The sequence below is a fragment of the Podarcis gaigeae genome, assembly GCF_964106915.1.
Source record: "Podarcis gaigeae genome assembly, chromosome: 8".
NCBI classification, from domain to species: Eukaryota; Metazoa; Chordata; class Lepidosauria; order Squamata; family Lacertidae; genus Podarcis; species Podarcis gaigeae.
Genome location: NC_139684.1, coordinates 14,401,864 through 14,422,699, shown reverse-complemented (window position 1 = coordinate 14,422,699; position 20,836 = coordinate 14,401,864). Strand labels below are relative to the sequence as shown.

The window sequence follows — 20,836 nt, the reverse complement described above, 5'->3', positions numbered from 1 at the left end:
AGAATTATATGAACGTAGAGAAGCTGCCTTTTGCAGAATATTGGATCGCTTTAAACAGTCGCGGCCTATCCTACAATTGTAATACCTATTCAATTTTTTTATTTTTGTTGGCTCCCGGCTGCCATTAGATTCTTTGACCGTTTAAAGTGGGGAGAGACCACCTTATTTTATTTTAATTTACTGCATTGATATCCCAGCTTCTTTGTTCCAAAGCACTCAGGGGTAGCATATATAATTCTCTTCCTTCCCATTTCACACCCACAACAACCCTGTGAGGTAGTTTAGGCTGAGAGTTACTAGCCTAAAATCGCCCGGTAAACTGAGTTGGGGGAGTTGAAACCCAGAGCCTAGTCCAGCGCTCTAACCACTGCACCACATTGCAGAAGGGACCTTCATGCCACTCCTATTCTGCTAAAGTTGGAGTTCCTCTAAAACCTAAGTGACTTGCCTTTCTATCCAAAACCAGCACAATTATGTACCGTATTTTTCGCTCTATAAGACACACTTTTCCCCGTTCAAAAAATAAGGGGAAATGTGTGTGCGTCTTAGGGAGCGAATGCAGGCTCCTTGGCTTCAGCAATAGCAACGCAAAGCCTCCGAAGCGCAGAGGGAGAGCTCCCCCCATGCTCCAGAGGCTTCGTGTTGCTTTCGCTGAAGCCGCCTGAAGTCCCCGGAGCGCAGCAGGAACTCCCGCTGCGCTCCGGGGGCTTTAGGCAGCTATCCGCAAGCCTTCGGAGCGCAGCAGGAGTTCCTGCTGCGCTCCGAAGGCTTGTGGATAGCCGCCTGAAGCCTGGAGAGCGAGAGGGGTCAGTGCACACCGATCCCTCTTGCCCTCCAGTCTTCGCTTCGCTGGAGAGGTACTGCACAGTTTTCCCTCTCTACACAGCGCCCCTTCAGCGAAGCAGGAGGAGAAATGGAAGGGGCTCCATTTCTCCTGCTGCTTCGCTGAAGGGGTGCTGAGCAGAGATGGGGAGAATCTTTGTCCCCCTGTTCTCCCCCTCCTATGGTCCGGTAAGTCCTATGGTCCGGTGCATCCTATAGAGCAAAAAATACGGTAATTAATTTCAGGGTGCTTTGGTAGGTGTTATTGTGGCTTCCTCCAATGACTCCTGGGAACAGATCATTGTTCAGGGGGCTGGGCATCGCTAAGGGAGACCCCTGCTTATGGAGCTACAATTCCCAGAGTTCCACGGGAAGAGGGATTGATTGTAAGAGAACTCTGGGCATGTGCAGAGTGCCTTATTTTTCTTCAACTCGGGACTCAAGGATGTGTTGCAGAATATGCCAGTCTGGTGGGAGCACAGAGGCTCGGTGGTTTACTGGTCAGTTAAAACGTTAAGAATGTGTTAGAAAAATGTGACACCAGAATGCGATGTAGAGCAGCGATCCCCTGCCAATGTAAATTTGCACTGAGAGTTGTCTTATGGTTGTGTTTTTTTAGTGTTTTTACAAATCAGTGTAGATCCAGCATCCTGTCTTCACAGTGGCCAGCCAGATGCTTATTATAGGAAGCGAACAAGCATGTCCACTTTGCACCCCTTTTGCATATCCTTATGCTGGAAAGGGACTTGCTGCATTGGAACTGAATTCTGCTTCTCAGTCGTGGCTTTCATTTCTCCCCCTTTTAAGAAGCAAGTTTCTAGACCTCATGACTTGAGGGATTAAGGCGCTGTGGGTTAAACCACAGAGCCTAGGACCTGCCAATCAGAAGGTCGGCGGTTCGAATCCCCACAACGGGGTGAGCTCCCGTTGCTCAGTCCCTGCTCCTGCCAACCTAGCAGTTCGAAAGCAATTCAAAGTGCAAGTAGATAAATAGGTACCACTCCGGCGGGAAGGTAAACGGTGTTTCCGTGTGCTGCTCTGGTTCGCCAGAAGCAGCTTAGTCATGCTGGCCACATGACCTGGAAGCTGTATGCTGGCTCCCTCGGCCATTAAAGTGAGATGAGCGCCGCAACCCCAGAGTCGGTCACGACTGGACCTAATGGTCAGGGATCCCTTTACCTTTACCTTTATCAACTGCCTTTGATATATGTAATACACACATCAACACACAAACACACTCAGTCTGCTGGTTCCAGCAAAGGAAGAATGGGCACAAAAACCTATGGAGTATGCAGAAATGGTGAAGCTTACCAGAAGAATAAGAAACCAAGATAACAAACTTTTTATGAAAGAATGAAAATTCTTTTGGATTGAATATTTACAGATAAATTGCAAACAGATAAACACATGGGCAGGATTATTGTAATAACCTGCAGTTTCATAAGAGTATATATTTAAAGTAGATGAATAAATGAACGAATTAATTTGGATATGCAGAAGATATTAAAATTAATTAAAGGAACTGCAGAAAGGGGGGGGAGTCAAGTTTTGGAAATGTCAAAATGATTGTAAAATCAGTGATATGTATAAATTTGGAAAGTATATTAAACACACACACACACACACACACAAAAAAAAAGGCCAGCGGCTCACCTAGTCCAGTATCCTGTTCTCACAGTAGTCCAGTGGGAAACTGGCAAGCAGGATTCGAACACAGGAGCAGCTCTCCCCTCCTGCAACTGGTTTCCAGCAGCTGGTACCCAAAAGCATCACTGCCTCCAGCTTTTCTTTCCTCCTCTGTCAACAAGAGGATTTTAGCAATCCATTTCCAAAGCCCAGCCATTAAGGGACGGGTGTGTGTGTGTGTGTGTGTGTGTGCAGGCAGGCAGGCAGGCAGGCAGGCAGGCAGAGAGCCAGCAAGAGGCGAGGCCTGGCATCTTCAGAAGGATGCTGAGCTTGGGGGGGGGGGCGTGGAGCAAAGCAGCTGAGGAGGGCGAGGTGGAAATATTGATCGCTGCCTTGCCTGGGCACTGTCAGCATAAAGGCAAGAGGCATAGAAATTGCGCCTTCCACTGCAGCGAAAGGAGTCGAGGATAAAATGGCGCAGCAGCCTTTGGAAGCCAGAGCTGCAGACTCGGGGCTCACAAGCTGCCTTTAAGGGTATGTCAACTGAGCTGATTTGGGGATAATTTCTCCCACTGCATTGTCCCATTGCTGCGATTTGGGTAGTGGGCGGGGCAGGTGTTGAGACCGAAGCCGCAAACCTCTTCCCTCCCCACTGTGTTTTCCTCTTGTGCTGCTGCTCTTAGATAGCAAGCCTGTGGGGGGGGGGAGCCTCTGGTTTTGAGTAGCTGCAGGGGAGCTGTGCTGGGAGCTCTTTTGGCACAAGTGTGAGGTGTAGATGCTTGAAAGCAGGGCGGGGAGGAGGAGCCTCAGGTTCGGGGGCCAAATGTATCCACTCTCCCCAATTGACCTTCCGGGAGTGCTTTTTGCCTGGCTGCAAAAGTTTCCTTGAACTCTGTTTGCGTGTAATAGCTAGCTTAATGTGCAGAAGTGAAATTTGAATCTGTTGCTTCCATCCACTTTTACAAATGGACCCGCCCACCTCTGGCACGTGACCCCTGAAGGGAATTGCATGCTCAGCTTTTGCTGTAAGCTGTGCCGAGAAAGTATCAGTCATGCTCTGTGGGAGGGACTTCCATAACTCAGGGGCTGCCACCAAGAAGGCCCTGTTCTGAACCAACCTCTAAGAGCAGCAGAGGAACTAAGAAGACCCTTTTTGCCGATCTTAACCCCCCCCCAGTCCTCCAAGGGGGAAGAATGCATATTTGTGGCATGAATCAGTTAGGGTTTAAAACTTTAACGTTTAAAATATTTTGATAAAACAAAATTTCACTAAAGTCAAATTAGGACTCCATGTGGTTGTCAGTTGTGACTTAAAAACATCAGGAGTACACAGCTGGATCAGGCTAGTCGCCCTTCAGGCCCAGTATCCTGTTCTCACAGTTGCCAACCAGATGCTCCAAAATCCACAAGCAGGATTCAAACACAAGACCACCCTCTCCTCCTGCAGTTTCCTGCAACTTCTATTCAGACGCACTGAGGCCTCCAGCTGTGGAGGCATGGCTTGGCCGTCATGGCTGGTAGCCGCCAGGAACCTAATTCTCCTCCACAAATTTGTCTGCTTCTCTTTTAAAGCCTTCCACGGTGGTGGCAATTTCTGCCTCCTGTGGCAGGGAGTTCCACATTTTAACCGTGCCGCATGAAGACAGACTTTCTTTTGCGTCTCCTGAGTCTTCCAACATTCAGCTTCCGTGCATTCCAGTGAGGGAGAAGCAAACTTGTTTACGCGCTTTCTCCACGCCACGTATAATTCTAGAAATGTCTACCATATCACCTTTTACTAGCCTTTTCTCTAAGCTAAAAAATCCCCAGATTTACCTGTTTTATTTATTAGATTCATCATAAGATCTCAGGGTGATTCAACAGGGTAATAATGTTGCCTTTTGCCCACAACACTTAGGAGTGGTGTGTGTGTGTGTGTGTGTGTGTGTGTGTGTGTGTGTGTGTGTAGCAGCTTTTCTCCGACCTGGGTTGTAAAGCGGAACACCCTTTTAAAAATCACTCCTGTGAATTCAAGAACCTTGCAAGTGTTGCAAACCGGTTTGGCAACATCTGTAAAAGAGCACCGACTTTCTGCGTTTGCCAAGAAGCCACATTGCGAAGATCTGGAGGTGGATGTCTGTTAAGTTGTGGGTGAACATATCAGACGACACAGCGATTCTTCAAACAGCTCTTGTTTATTCACAGGCCAGAACAGAACTGAACTGAAGGGTTCAGCCAGCCTGCTTATATAGAGCTCCACTAGAACGCAACAGTAACCATTTTCTGTAACTATCCAATCACTGAACGTCACTTTCAATCCCTTATTTGCATATGTGGACCTGAGTGAAAACTATCTACAGTATCCCCCTGCTGGCCCAGGGTGAGAACTTCAGTACATAACAATGTCCTTGACCGCCTGCCCGCGGCTATCCTTCTGAGCCTGAGTTTGAACAGGATCCCTGTTTGTGTGCCTGTATTTTTAAAAGTGAAGGGCAGGTGCGCTGAGCCGCCAGGAGCTTACAGGTCTTTTGGGCTGTGGGGTGCGGAGGAAACGGCTTGAGGAATCGGCCCGTCTCAAGGTTGTCCCTTTTTACCTTCAGGTTCCTGGGCGCCGTCAGCAATGGGGAGATTGCCGGGAGCGCGCAAACTGGGGTGCGGACTCACAGCTGGAAACGGAGGAACTCCCGGCGAGGTAATGGCCTTGGGGGATGCGGCATTTGGGCCTGGGTTCCTTGTGTTGATTCCTGCATTGCAGGGAGTGGATTAGATGACACCTGGAACCCTTCCCAATCTTACGATTCTTTGATTCGGTCATTCATTCATGTTGAAGTGTTGGTGCTGACCTTGAAAACCCTAAACGGCCTCAGCCCAGTATACCTGAAGGAGCGTCTCCACCCCCATCATTCAGCCCGGACACTGAGGTCCAGCTCTGAGGGCCTTCTGGCGGTTCCCTTCCTGCAAGAAGTGAGGTTACAGGGAAGCAGGCGGAGGGCCTTCTTGGTGGTGGCTCCCGCCCTGTGGAACACCCTCCCTTCAGATGTCAAGGAAATAAGCAACGATCTTACTTTTAGAAGACATCTGAAGGCATCCCTGTTTAGGGAAGTTTCCATCATCAACATCATTTTTTTATTTGTATACCGTCTTTCTATGTTACAATACGCAAGGTGGTTTACGAGCTGAAGATCTAGCAATCTAATGCAGTACAAAAATGTCATGATAATAAAACAAAGCTTTAAACTAAGCAACCTACATCAAAAAGTAACACTCAGCAATTGTTATAGTATAAAATAATAATACCAACATATAAAAGTTAAACAGAAATCCACTCAACAGTTACAATAAATAATTTCTAAACTATAATCAGTAAAACAACGGCAAGCCACAGTACATAAAATAATACAATGCAAATTGAGAAGCAGAGACTAGAGGGTGGAAAGAGGCCTTGCCTGATGGAGTCTTTTAATGTTTAATGCTGTACAGTGGTACCTCAGGTTACATACACTTCAGGTTACATACGCTTCAGGTTACAGACTCCACTAACCCAGAAATATTACCTCGGGTTAAGATCTTTGCTTCCGGATGAGAACCGAAATTGTGCTCTGGTGGCGTGGCAGCAGCAGGAGGCCTCATTAGCTAAAGTGGTGCTTCAGGTTAAGAAAAGTTTCAGGTTAAGAACAGACCTCCAGAACGAATTAAGTTCTTAACCTGAGGTTCCACTGTATTGTGTTTTTAATATTCTGTTGTGAGTCACCCAGAGTGGCTGGGGAAACCCAGACAGATTGGAGGGGTATTAATAATAATAATAATAATAATAATAATGATTTTTTATTATTAAGCAAAGGTTGGGTGCCTATCTGTCCGGCATCCTTTAGCTGTGATTCCTGCTTTGCAGGGGGTTGGACTAGATGACTCTCGAGGTCCCTTTCAACGCTACAATTCTAGGATCTGGGGGTTTGGGGAGTACTCTGGACTCTTTACCATACAAACATGCATGTTTCGTTCCAGAAACCCACAGGTTGTACCCAGCTTAATGAATGAACCCAGAACATAGGATGCTGTGTCATATATGGAGCCTGGGTCATTGATCCATTTAGTTCAATGTCGCCTACACTGACTGGCAGCAGCTCTCCAGGATTTCAGCCCTGCCAGGAGTTGCTGCCAGTGTGGGTTGAGCTTTGGACCTTCTGCCTGCCAAGCAGGTGTTCTGCCACTGATGTGGGCCCTCGGCTCAATATTCTAGCCCTCGTGGTTCTGTATAGAAGGAAACATAGGAAGCTGCCTCTCACTGAGTCAGACCATTGGTCTACCTGGCTTAGTATTGTCTGCACTGACTGGTAGCAGCTCTCCAGGATTTCAGGCAGGGGTCTCTCCCAGCCCTGCCTGAAGATGCTGTCGGGGATTGAACCAGGGACCTTTTGCATGCGAGGCAGGTGCTCTACCCACTGAGCCACAGTCCTCCCCTGGTTATGCCATGCCAGTTGCCTTCAGTGGGTCTACTCTGTCAAACAGTGAGCATGCACCCCAAGCTCCTAGTCCTCATTGTAGCTGCCTTGCTGTCCCTTCCTTACTGATCGAGCGAATTGATCCTGCGCACAGGCACTGTTCCAAATACGCTGTGCTGTGTTGCCGGTTCAACCAGAGTTTCCGGGCGGTAGAAATTTCCCTGTTTATTTTTCAAAAAAATTTTTTTGCTGGCCTCGAATCCAGCCACCGCCTCTTCCCACCTTGTGTTGCTGTCGTTCCAGGTGGTCAGGCTAACTCCCCAGCCCCAGAAGATGTGATCTATGATGACGTTCCTTACGAAAATGTGGACCTGATCCAGCGTGGTACGGCACCTCCCACAATGCCTCCTTTACCTATCTAGGTTCTGTGTCTTGTTACCTTGAGCATTACGATTTTCCCTCCTCCCCATTCATTTTAAATCGCAACCACCTGCATTGTTTTCCTGAAAGCATCTTCATCGACACTGAACTCCAAGCCACGGTTTATCAAACGACGATTCACCAAACCGGGGTTTGTTTGAGATGTAGGGTGGCTTTTTCAAATTCCCGTTTTCCTTGTGCAGAAAAAAGTACACAATGAACTTAGTGCGGGCGAAGGAAGATAATACAACTCTATAGTAAGTGTTCTGTAGATCCTCTATTTTAATTTCACTCCCGGCTAAGCTACAGGAAAGCAACTGCATGGGTTGGGCTAGATGATTTTTGGGGGTCCCTCCCAAATCTACAGTTCTACGATTCTAATTTCCAGCACTGAAGGTCTCTAGCCTGGAAGGTTTTGCAAAGTGTGTCTGCCTTTTCCTGCCTTAATTCATCATACTGGAAACATTATTCCTCATTCTCTGTGTTATTTCCTCCTTCCACTTCCAGGGGCTGCCTTGCTCTGCCTGTCGTCTCTCATCGTATTCTATTCACACCCTTTTTCCTTTCCTTCTCTCCCTTGGAAGGTTCCTGTTTCAGAGGACCAATATCCACCCATCACCATCCTTCCCCACTCGCGCCCAGTGTTGCGTCTCTGCAGTCCTTTTCGCTAACTCCCCATCTCGTCCTTCCAGATTCGGACAAGAGCCTCATCTATGAAGATGTCCATCAGGACGGACCACAGGAGACTGAAGATCTAGGCTGGAGCTCCAGCGAGTTCGAGAGCTACAGCGAGGAATCTGGGGAGGAGAGCAAGCCAGGGGTGGAACCAACAAAGCACAAAGTCTCTTTCCAGCCAAAGGTAACAGGAGAGGGAGAGAATCTTGCACCTCCCTCGTCGGAAGCAATATGCCCATAATAGCAGTGGCTGGGAATCACCAGCAGGGAGAGCTCTGGTCCTGCTTGCTGGATCCTCATTGGATGGGCCATTGGCCTGATCCAGCAGCCAGGTGGTTCTAATGCTCGTGTGGCCTGCTTGTCCTTGAGGACTAGGAATTTAGGACTCCAGTCTGAGTGAACACCAATATCTGCTCTGATTTGTTCTCCATGCTTCAAATGAGCATGGAGCAGGGAAGCTGGTGCTCTTCAGATGTTGCTGGACCGACCACAACTCCCATCATCCCATTGGGGCTGTGGAGCTGTGGGAAGTTGGAGTCCACCTGGAAGGTTGGAGGTTCCCTGCCTCTGAGCTAGACTGTCACTTGCCTTCACCACCCTTGGCTACCTCCACTTAACTTCTCCTAGCTACCTCCATCGCTTGCCTTCACTGACCCTAGCTCCTTGCATCACTCGCTTTCATGGCCCCTACCTCATCGCTTGCCTTCACTGACCCTAGCTGCCTCCATCACTTGCCTTCACTGACCCTAGCTCTTTCCATCACTCGCTTTCATAGCCCCTAGTTCATTGCTTACCTTCACTGACCCTAGCTGCCTCCATCACTTGCCTTCACTGAACCTAGCTCCTTCCATCACTCGCTTTCATGACCCCTACCTCATCACTTGCCTTCACTGACCCTAGCTGCCTCCATCACTTGCCTTCACTGACCCTAGCTCCTTCCATCACTCGCTTTCATGACCCCTACCTCATCACTTGCCTTCACTGACCCTAGCTGCCTCCATCACTTGCCTTCACTGATCCTAGCTCCTTCCATCACTCGCTTTCATGGCCCCTAGTTCATCGCTTGCCTTCACTGACCCTAGCTGCCTCCATCACTTGCCTTCACTGATCCTAGCTCCTTCCATCACTCGCTTTCATGGCCCCTACTTCATCGCTTGCCTTCACTGACCCTAGCTGCCTCCATCACTTGCCTTCACTGATCCTAGCTCCTGCCATCACTCGCTTTCATGGCCCCTACTTCATTGCTTGCCTTCACTGACCCTAGCTGCCTCCATCACTTGCCTTCACTGACCCTAGCTGCCTCCATCACTTGCCTTCACTGATCCTAGCTCCTGCCATCACTCGCTTTCATGGCCCCTACTTCATTGCTTGCCTTCACTGACCCTAGCTCCTTCCATCACTCGCTTTCATAGCCCCTAGTTCATCGCTTGCCTTCACTGACCCTAGCTCCTTCCATCACTCTCTTTTATGGCCCCCACTTCATCGCTTGCCTTCACTGACCCTAGCTGCCTCCATCACTTGCCTTCACTGACCCTAGCTCCTTCCATCACTCGCTTTCATGGCCCCTAGTTCATCGCTTGCCTTCACTGACCCTAGCTGCCTCCATCACTTGCCTTCACTGACCCTAGCTTTTCCCATCACTCGCTTTCATAGCCCCTAGTTCATCGCTTGCCTTCACTGACCCTAGCTGCCTCCATCACTTGCCTTCACTGACCCTAGCTCCTTCCATCACTCGCTTTCATGACCCCTACCTCATCACTTGCCTTCACTGACCCTAGCTGCCTCCATCACTTGCCTTCACTGATCCTAGCTCCTTCCATCACTCGCTTTCATGGCCCCTAGTTCATCGCTTGCCTTCACTGACCCTAGCTGCCTCCATCACTTGCCTTCACTGATCCTAGCTCCTGCCATCACTCGCTTTCATGGCCCCTACTTCATTGCTTGCCTTCACTGACCCTAGCTGCCTCCATCACTTGCCTTCACTGACCCTAGCTCCTTCCATCACTCGCTTTCATGGCCCCTACTTCATCGCTTGCCTTCACTGACCCTAGCTGCCTCCATCACTTGCCTTCACTGATCCTAGCTCCTGCCATCACTCGCTTTCATGGCCCCTACTTCATTGCTTGCCTTCACTGACCCTAGCTGCCTCCATCACTTGCCTTCACTGACCCTAGCTGCCTCCATCACAACCCTGTCTTCTGGAGAACCTGTGCCCACTCTGGATTCAGCCAGATTAGAAGTCCCATTATCCCTGACCGTTGCCCATGCTGGTCGCTGGGGCTGCTGAAAGTGAAAGAGTCCAGCCACATTTTGTTTCCTTATTTATTACACGGCAGTTATTACCCACCTTTTTCCTCTTGAGGAGCTCCAGGTGGCATATATAGCACTCCCTCCTCATTTAATCCCCCTGTGAGAGAGGCTCGGATGAGAGAAGGCAGTGACTGTTCCCTCAGGTCACACCCAGTGAGCATCATGGCCCGGTGGAGGGATTTGAACCCCAGTCCTGGTCCAGCACTCTAACCATTATGCCACACCCACTCAAATAAGGGATCAGGGATGGAGGGCCCTTCTGGACAGTCAAAGGCTGTGTCAGGGCTGCTTATGGCTGTTGGCTGTCCTAACCCCGCTGCTATTTTGAGGGTGGCCTGCTGGTGGTTTGGGGTCTTTTGCCTTTTTTCTGGGTCTTGGCTTGGAGCATCGTGTGTCTGCTTACCTGGATTTTTCTGTCTCTGCTTCCCCCCTCCTTGCTGCCGCGGCTTCCTCTATCCTTATGCTGGCTTTTTTTGGGGGGGGGGGGTGAATGCCAGCTTTCTCCTGACCTTCATAGGTTGAAGGAGAGGTACTCCCGGACTAAGAGGGACATCCAGGCTTTGAAAGTCGGGGGGAGAGATATGCTGAAGCAAAGATACGACGGCAAGGTACTGTCTTTCCTCTGCACCCCACCTCGATTCCCCCCCCCACTTTTCATCTGCGTTTGGGTCGCGAATCACACTCTTCCTTTCTGCCAACCCGTTGCCTGTCTCTCTCTCTTTCTCTCTCTCTCAGCTTTGCAGAAATTAACCTATTAAAATCTAAAAACACTAAAACGCTGCATCTTTTTCGCCTTGCAGTTTGCTGTCCTACACAGGAAGGGAAGATTTCTTCACTCCAAGGGGTGGGGTGGAGGTGCTGCCAGCCAGTGGGCGGGGCCAGAGGCCAAAGTGGGTGGAGCATAATTGTACCTTTGCAAAGGTATCCCAAGAGTCATCTAGTCCAACCCCCTGCAATACAGCAGCTGTAAACACTATTTATTGCATTTATATGCCATGGCGCAAGGCAGCGTACATGGCTTTTCTCCTCCTCCTTGGCCTCCTTTAATTCCCACAACAACCCTGCAAGGTAGGTTATGCTGCAAGGCCGTGACTGCCCCCCCCCAAGGTCGCCAGTGAGCTTTATCCCAGTGGGGATTCGAACTCTGCTCTCCCAGGTCCAAGTCCAGCACTCTAACCACTGCACACACACACAACTGTCTTTCTGGCCCTGCCGTCCAAGCAAGCAAGAGGCATGATTGGAGCTAAAGGCAAAAACACTGAGATTCCCTACCAAAGCTGAACTTGTTACTAATATTCCCTGCTCCTTTGTTGCCCTGTTTATTCCTATGAGCCACCCATCAGAAAAATAATTGGGGGGGGGGAGGCAACCTGGGAGATGCCCCCCTCACCATGTGCAATGCCATCTCCAAGGAAGGCTTCCTGGTGCCCTCTTTGCTATTCTTTTGGGCTGGCAAATATTTCTTACATTATAGATCCAAGCTAGTGTATAAAGTCTTGGCAAGTATTTTAAACCACTGTTTTTAGTAGAAAGGTGCTTTAAAACAACAACAACAACCCTGTGTTGTTTTGCAATATATGGGCTGAAGACACGGGTGGCTGCTCTGTGGTCTAAACCACTGAGCCTCTTGGGCTTGCCAATCACGGTTCAAATCCCCACAATGGGGTGAGCTCCCACTGCTCCTGCCAACTTAGCAGTTTGAAAGCACACCAGTGCAAGTAGATAAATAGGTACCACTGTGGCAGGAAGGTAAATGGCGTTTCCATGCGATCTGGTTTCCGTCACGGTGTTCTGTTGCACCAGAAGCGGTTTAGTCCTGCTGGCCACATGACCTGGAAAGCTGTCTGTGGACAAATGCCAGCTCCCTTGGCCTGAAAGCGAGATGAGTGCTGCAACCCCATAATCGCCTTTGACTGGACTTAACCGTCCAGGGGTCCTTTACCTTTATATGGGCTGCATTCAAATTCTTGTAGACCCCCTGAAACAAATACAGTGGTACCTCGGGTTACAGACACTTCAGGTTACAGAAGCTGCAGGTTACAGACTCTGCTAACCCAGAAATAGTACCTCGGTTTAAGAACTTTGCTTCAGGATGAGAACAGAAATCGGGTGGCGGCAGCGGGAGGCCCCATTAGCTAAAGTGGTGCTTTAGGTTAAGAACAGTTTCAGGTTAAGAATGCACCTCCAGAACGAATTAAGTTCTTAACCCGAGGTACCACTTTAGACTGCAGTTAGTCCTGTCCACTAATTTCGACAAGTCTACTCTGTGTAGAACCAGTGTTGGGTGCGACCCTATATAGACCCTCCTTGCAGTTCTGCCCTGGGAATGATGATGGGCCCATTTGAAGGGCGGGTTATCCAACTGGAAAAAATGAGAAACTGACAATGACTTTTTAAAAGTGCAAGGCTGCAGGAAGCAGGAGATCACTCCTATTCAGGGGAATCCTGTCTCCCGGCAGCTCCTTTGTTGAATGCAACTCATCCCCTGGCCTCCCAGTGATTATCCAAGTATATTAAGAGAGAAAAAGACCTGTGCTTTTGCCCCCAAAGGAGTATGGTTTCCTTGGCGGGAGTTTTGCTAGGAAATACTAAGTCCGTGATGCATCTGAATTGCTGGAAGCTGAAGTAGGAGAGTTTGATTTTGTGTTCGAATCCTGATTGCAGGTTTCCCAACAGGGGCATCCGGTTGACAAACCATGAGAACAGGCTGAGAGGGACCCGACAGGCCATCAACCTCTTCCATCTGCACTGGCTCTTCTTATGAGTAACAGTGGCAGAAGGCTGCCGCCCTCATGTCTTCCTCATGCATGCCATGAGAGCCAGTGTGGTGTAGTGGTTAAGAATGGTAGGCTCGTAATCTGGGGAACCGGGTTTGCATCTCCGCTCCTCCACATGCAGCTGCTGGGTGACCTTGGGCTAGTCACACTTCTCTGAAGTCTCTCAGCCTTGCTCACCTCACAGAGTGTTTGTTGTGGGGGAGGAAGGGAAAGGAGAATGTTAGCCGCTTTGAGAGTCCTTCGGGTAGTGATAAGGCGGGTATCAAATCCAAACTCCTCCTCCTCCTCTTCTTCTTCTTTTGGGCTTCCTGCAACCACCTGTGAGAACAGGATGCTTTGCTAGATGGGCCGACGGCCTGATCCACAGATGGCGGCAGCTATGTTTCTGAATCCCAGTTGCTGGAGACCACCAGAGAGGGAAAAGGCTCTTGTGCTCAAATCCCGCTTGCAGGTTACCCTTTGTGGCGTCTGGGTGACCACTGCAGCAATAATAATAATAATAATTTATTTATTTATACCCCACCCATCTGGCTGGGTTTCCCCAGCCACTGTGGGTGGCTCTCAACAGAATATTAAAAACACGATAAAACATCAAACATAAAAAACTTCCCTAAACAGGGCTGCCTTCAGATGTCTTCTAAAAGTCTGGTAGTTATTTTTCTCTTTGACATATGGTGGGAGGGTGTTCCACAGGGCAGGTGCCACTACCAAGAAGGCCCTCTGCCTGGTTCCATGTAACCTCACTTCTCTCAGCAAGGGAACTGCCAGAAGGCTGAACGATAGGGGTGGAGATGCTCCTTCAGGTATACTGGGCCGAGGCCATTTAGGGCAGGCTTCCTCAAACTCAGTCCTCCAGATGTTTTTGGCCTACAACTCCCATGATCCCTAGCTAGCAGGACCAGTGGTCAGGGATGATGGGAATTGTCGTCTCAAAACATCTGGAGGGACGAGTTTGTGGAAGCCCAGTTTAGGGCTTGTAAGGTCAGCACCAACACTTTGAATTGTGAAATTCTTTGAAAAGAAGTTGATTGCTGGATGAGATGGGTGCTGGGCATGATCCGGCCCAGGCTCTCCTTACGTTCTTGTGCTGATTTCTCTCCTTCTGCACCTGGTTCCTTGCAGATGACCCAGCTGATGAAAGCGGCCAAGAGTGGCACGAAGGATGGCCTCGAGAAGACCAAGATCGCCGTCATGAGGACTTTCTTGAACAGGAAGGATGTTCCAGGTAACATTTCTTTCTGTTAGTGTTAGCCGTGCTTTCTTGGGTGACTTAGTGCAAAGGACCCAAGAGCCCTGCCGGATCGCAGCAAAGACCTCTCCAGTCCAGAATCCTTTCCCCCATGCTAACCAATCGGATGCCTTCAGGAAGGGCTCTCCTCTCCCTATCCTGAATGAACTTTTCACCCATTTTGATGCCTAGCCATGGCTTCTTCCCAAGAAACCTGGCACCCTCTGTCTCCAAGATGGAGGACGGGATGCTCAGAGGCCACAAACCACGATGGCTATGCTCTCCCTCCACTGATGGCTCAGGACCGCTATGCCTCAAGGACCGCCTCTCTCCAGTTCTATACTATTACAGTGGTACCTCGGGTTACATACACTTCAGGTTACATACGCTTCAGGTTACAGACTCCGCCAACCCAGAAATAGTGCTTCAGGTTAAGAACTTTCTTCAGGATGAGAACAGAAATCATGCTCCCGCGGTGCGGCCGCAGCAGGAGGCCCCATTAGCTAAAGTGGTGCTTCAGGTTAAGAACCCTTTCAGGCTAAGAACAGGCCTCCAGAACGAATTAAGTTCTTAACCCGAGGTACCACTGTATTCTATTTCTATGCCACTTTTTATTTATTCAAATAAATCCCAAAGCGGCTTACAAAGAAAAGATAAAAATAAGATAATGGAACATCACGAATACGGTGTAAATCATATGGAAAACATAACAGATCACCAGTAAAACAATCCCAAATTCCAAATAAAACAATTACCATCTATGTAACGCTATTAGCAAAAAAGACCCCCTAAAAAATAAGCTAAACATCACAGTTACACCAAAGATCGTATTATAGGATTCACAAAGTAAAACAATATTAACGCTTCAGGTATCTGAAGAAGTGTGCATGCACACGAAAGCTCATACCAAGAACTGACTTAGTTGGTCTTTAAGGTGCTACTGGAAGGAATTTTTTTTTTGTTTTGAATATTAACAACGTGAACCTACCCAGACCCTGAGATCTTCTGAGGCCCTTCTTCATGTGCCTCCTCTTCTAGAGGCCCAGAGGGTGGCAACACGAGAACGGGGCCTTCTCTGCAGCGGCCCTCAGTCTGTGGAATGCTCTCCCCAGGGAAGTTCGCCTGGCGCCTTTATTATACAGCTTTAGGCATCAGGCAAAAACGTTCCTTTTTAACCAGGCCTTTGGCTGATTGACATCCAATGCCCTTTTAAAATGTGTTGGGGAGAGGGGGAATTATTGGATAGTTTTGTTATTATTTTTATTACGTATTTGGTATTTTTATATTGTGATTTTAAGTTGTAACCACCTTGAGACCTGCGAGTATAAGGCGGTATACAAATTTTAATAATAATAATAATAATAATAATAATAATAATAATAATAATGGCTAGCATTGCTGGGAATCACAACAGGGGAGTGTTGCTGTTGTCCTCAGGTCCCGCTTAGAAGATTCTCATTGGGGAAACCTAGTTGGCCACCGTGGGAACAAGATGCTGGCCTGATCCGGTGGCAAAGCTCTTCTTAGGTTTCTCAGGTTTGGTCATTCTCCGTCTGGAATTCCCAGACGCTTTCTCTTTCGTTTCACTTCAGAGGTTGAGTCACACATTCACATCCTGCTTCTGTCTCCATCACAACCGCTTCCATTGAGTCACTGAGAAAAACTCCCGTGCGCCGCAGAGAGGACGATGAATTTTGGTGTGCGTGCACATCACAGTAATGGTTCTTGTCATGTGGCTTCTGCTGCAGCAAAACATCCTGCTCTTAAAAATAGCATAAGACTCATGCACGGGCGTCGTCAGGGTTTATGTTAGGGAGGGCAGGATTCATGTTAGTAAGAAGGCAGAACTCAGTTATCTGCTACACGATTGATCGGTTCGTTAAGTACCATATTTTTTGCTCTATAAGACTCACTTTTTCCCTCCTAAAAAATAAGGGGAAATGTGTGTGCATCTTATGGAGCGAATGCAGGCTGTGCAGCTATCCCAGAAGCCAGAACAGCAAGAGGGATTGCTGCTTTCACTGCACAGCGATCCCTCTTGCTGTTCTGGCTTCTGAGATTCAGAATATTTTTTTCCTTGTTTTCCTCCTCCAAAAACTAGGTGCGTCTTGTGGTCTGGTGCGTCTTATAGAGCGAAAAATACGGTATTTTTGTTTATTTACTTTGGGGGGGGGCAGCTACACCCATGGAGCCATGGGGTGTCTAAAGAGAAGCTCTTTGGGAATGAACTCAGCACACCCACCCACTGGCGGAGGAAGAGGAGTGTGGGGGGAGCGCACTGCCCCCGGTAGCGTGATCCTGGTGGGCTCCCATCGTGGCTGCCCCCGCGCCCGTGCTGGGCGCCATGCCCCCACAGGTGGCATGCCATGCCCCTGGGATGCACGCCAGCCCCAGCCCCGCCTGCTCTCCGCCCCCCGGTGCCGGAGCATGAAGCTCCGCCACTGCACCCCCCCCCCCGTTCCTAAAAATAAAATGAAATTCCACGGTCCTACTTAGGGGATGAGTGTAGCTGTACAGTGGTACCTCTGGATGCGAACAGGATCCATTCCGGAGCCCCGTATGCATCCTAAGTAAAACGTAACACGCGACTGCGCGGCTCACATTTCACTGCTTCCGCACATGCGCATGATGTCATTTTGAGCATCTGTGCATGCGCGAGCGGCGAAACCCGGAAGTAAGGCATTCCGTTACTTCCGGGTCGCCTGAAAATGCTCAACCTGGAGCATATTTAACCCGAGGTATGACTGTACAGTGGTACATCAGGTTAAGTACTTAATTCGTTCCGGAGGTCTGTTCTTAACCCAAAACTGTTCTTAACCTGAAGCACTACTTTAGCTAATGGGGCCTCCTGTTGCTGCTACGCCTCCGGAGCACAATTTCTGTTCTCATCCTGAAGCAAAGTTCTTAACCCGAGGTACTATTTCTGGGTTAGCAGAGTCTGTAACCTGAAGCGTATGTAACCCGAGGTACCACTGTAAAGGCTTTTTTTAAAAAACTAAAAATATTGCATTATCCTACACTGTCTTGTAAATCCCTCTGGCCCTTGATGTGTGCTAAATGTGTCGAGGGGACATATTTATTTTGTTTCTTCTTGCTACGTTTTATATTCCCTCTTTCTTCCAAAGAGGCTGCTGTGGTTTTGCTTTTCTCTTCCCTGGATGATGAGGGACCCTTGGTGAGGATGCTTTGGGTTCGGCCCGTCAGCCTGGGTCTTCTGTCCGATGGGGACGGCATTTCCCCACCTCCAGCCTGCAGGGATCTCGCACCTTCTCCCAGAATTGTCACAGATTATACACAGAGACTCTGAGATTACATCCGCGAGCTCCTTTTCGTCCCCTTGGGTGCAGCTCAACAGGCCCTGGAGATTTGAATTCATAGCTAGGTGTTTCCTTACTACTTCTTTTCCTATCTTGGCTATAGCCCTTTCCTTGCATCATTTATTATGTTATCACCAGGTTGGGCATTGCTTTCCCTTTGAGTTAAGACAGAGGCAAAGTAGGTGCTTATCAGTTCTGCCTTCTCTCATCTTCAGGGGAAGCCGTGGCTGTTTAAAGCGATATTTTTTCCTGGCGGTACTCAAGCGTACACAGTAACGGCACCTTTTCCCCCTGAGAAGAAAATCACTGGTGATGTTGTAGGGCTTTAAATGTACCACCTTCTTCTTCTTCTTCTTCTTCTTCTTCTTCTTCTTCTTCTTCTTCTTCTTCTTCTTCTTCTTCTGTGATCCCTCGTGGCCGAGTAAGATTGTCTTCCATAAACACGGTTTTAACAGTGAGTCCATAAGTGACTGTGGAGGCCAATTCTGGATCCTCACGTCCTTCCACAGTGGGGACCCACTGGCGGACGAAGGTGGGGGCGGGGGAACCGGCCTGCCTCGGGTGCCATCCCGGGTGTGTGTGTGCCACCGTGGCCGCCCCTGCCCCCCCGGGACTCCCCACCCCCCCAAGACACTCGCTGCTTGCTGCGGACCCCTGGGACTTGCGCCACTTGCCACGCATGCCCCAGGATGTACGTTGCTCCCAGTGCTGAAGCAGGTAGCTCTGCCACTTCTCAGAAATAGACTGGAAAGAGAAGCTGCTGAATTGCAACTTATCACCAAACTTAAAACCATGGAGAGACCTGGTCTGAACAAAGACCTTGGATTCTTATCTCATTATACATAACAAAGCCATTTTTCACCTTCTCACCCCTTGCTTTTTCCTGTAAGACCTATTGCAGTCGTTAAGAGTCGTCAACAGGCTCATCACAGCTATCTGCCAATCACCCATTCCCACCACCCTTCTGAGTAATACCCCTCCCCACCTTCTCACTATATAGAAGGGTCTGGTGACTTCTGTTTCAGTGTATCTGAAGAAGTGTGCATGCACACGAAAGCTCATACCAAGAACTAACTTAGTTGGTCTTTAAGGTGCTACTGGAAGGAATTTTTTTGTTATGGTTTTAACAGTGAGTCCGTAAGTGACCGTGGAGGCCAATTCTGGATCCACACGTCCTTCCACAGTGGGGACATAGGTTTACGGGTGGGAGTTGATCACGGTGAGGGTTTGCCAAACGTGCCTTCCTCGTCGCCCGTTTCTCCCTTTCGTCCTGAGTTCGACTTCAAAGCCCACGACACCTTTGGTAGGCCCACAACTTACACGGGGGTTACGTTTGGGCAAAGGCAAAAGCGCGGAAAGTCAGGAAGACCCCCCCCCCGAACCCCTCCCACATGACTAGACCTACCTTACCTGTGAGATTTTGCCGGAATCCTATGCAGCCTTCCAGAAGCCTCATGCAACCTTCCCAGAGCCTAGTAGCTTATAAAGCTCTTTTAGCAGCAGCAAAATCCAGCACAGAAAGTGCCTTTTAAGCCCTCTGCCATCCTTACTCGGTTCCAGGAAGCTTACATGTCGTCTCGGACAGTCTCTTCTGACTGTTCCTCACCCCTCAAATGACTCTGTGTTCATTCATTTATTTTCCCAGCATCTGTGCAAAGCTGCAGCCGTGTAACTAAATCACACATAAAGTAGCTTTTTTAAAAAAAAATTGTTTGTTTCACAAGGAAATCTTTAATAAAAACAAACAAACAAACAAATAAACAATAGGTTTATTTGCGGCATGGTCCAGATGGGGCTCATATCACTTGCTTGCCCCAATTCTGTCTGTCTGTCTGTTTGTTTGTTTGTCTGTCTCTCTCATGGACACACACAGAAAGTACAGCAATCTTTCCACTTGCGTGTGCCACGCTGAGTTCACAAGGAGGATTCCCAGCCGCAGGGCCTCTGAGGCCACAAAACCCCACTTCCCTCTCTGGGCAGTTACAAAACATCCTTGGGGGTGTACCTTCTTGCAGGATCTGCTTACTTGGGCAAAACGAACAACTGGGAACAAGCGGAACTTGCTTTGGTTTTTCATGTTTCTTTCCTCTTGTAGCTTCTCTGACTTAACCAGGGCAAATACATGCATATATATACCTAGGAGTTATTTTTCAATACAATTTGGGGTGGAAAGCTCAAATTCAACACCTACTTAACAAGGCCAAAACTCTGTCATATGCGCTCCTCCGATTCTTTTTTTCGGATGGAGCTTTGCATGTTCCCTCGGCCCTAAAGGTGTTCAAGGCAAAAGTGGTTGCCGTGCTTGCTTATGCTGCCCCGCTTTGGGCTGTGATGACAGATCTTGCCCCTCTTGAGACACTGCAAAATCAATTCCTACGTCGGCTCCTAATGCTCCCCCTGTGCGTAAGCAACGCAGCCATGCGACTAGAATTGAAGATCGCATCCTTAGAAACTTGCCTGTGGAAGCAAGTCTTCAAGTATTGGTTATCATTGTGGCATAGATTACCAAACCACTACCTTGTCCAATGCTTATGGCGAGATGAATTCTCTAGCCTTTGGACTAGTACAATTCATGCCAAACTCCTGAGTTATGGAATCTCTCCTTCAGATTCCCTAAAACTAGACCAAATTACTGCTCAAAGACTGATCCGCCAAAGACTGGATGACATCGATCTACAGCGAAACTATATGCTGGGGGGAGGTGTTTGTTCGCCTCAGAACATTGGTATCACTTTAACTTACTGCGTTCCATCATACCTCTCCTCCCTTTCGACTGTTGCCCATAGACTGGCCTTCACCAAAGCGAGGTTCAACGTTTTTCCCTCCAACGTCCTGAGACATAGATTCTCAAAGGGCCAAGCCCCCGCCATGTGCAAATGTGATAAGGAGACACCGGAGTCGCTCCAGCACATTATGTTCACTTGCCCCATGTTCAATGTCCCACGGGCAAATTTGTTGGGATCAATCATACAGAAACTAGAGGGTACCCCACCAAAATTCCACCTTGCCCAAATCTTGCAGGATAAGGATACTCATACGACCCTGAAAGTGGCAAGGTTCCTGGTCACTGTCCTTACCCAAAAGCGACGCCAAGGAGCACTACAAGCTAACTAAGGCGTAGTATGCCATTCTATCTTATAGTATTTTATTGTTATAGTGGTGTTTTAGCGGCTGTTTTTCCCACGTGCACAAGTTGTTATTTATGTGTCGTTTTTACCTGTATGGGCCTATGGCCGTAAA

At 48.7% G+C, this 20,836-nt stretch overlaps 1 protein-coding gene across 19 annotated transcripts in view; it reads left to right on the top strand.

Annotated features, from left to right (window-relative positions):
- The window catches only part of ARHGEF10L (Rho guanine nucleotide exchange factor 10 like), a 153,462-nt gene that overhangs the window by 36,627 nt on the left and 95,999 nt on the right, over nt 1-20,836 (top strand). For 9 of the 19 annotated variants that reach the window (XM_083750136.1, XM_083750130.1, XM_083750137.1 and 6 more), the window contains exons 5-8: nt 5,028-5,119; nt 7,173-7,253; nt 7,982-8,148; nt 14,174-14,276. In XM_083750136.1, coding sequence (XP_083606262.1) covers nt 5,028-5,119; nt 7,173-7,253; nt 7,982-8,148; nt 14,174-14,276 — 443 coding nt within the window. Of the gene's footprint in view, nt 1-5,027; nt 5,120-7,172; nt 7,254-7,981; nt 8,149-10,771; nt 10,883-14,173; nt 14,277-20,836 lie in introns of all 19 variants that reach the window. The other 10 variants (XM_083750134.1, XM_083750133.1, XM_083750138.1 and 7 more) reach the window with 3 other exon arrangements.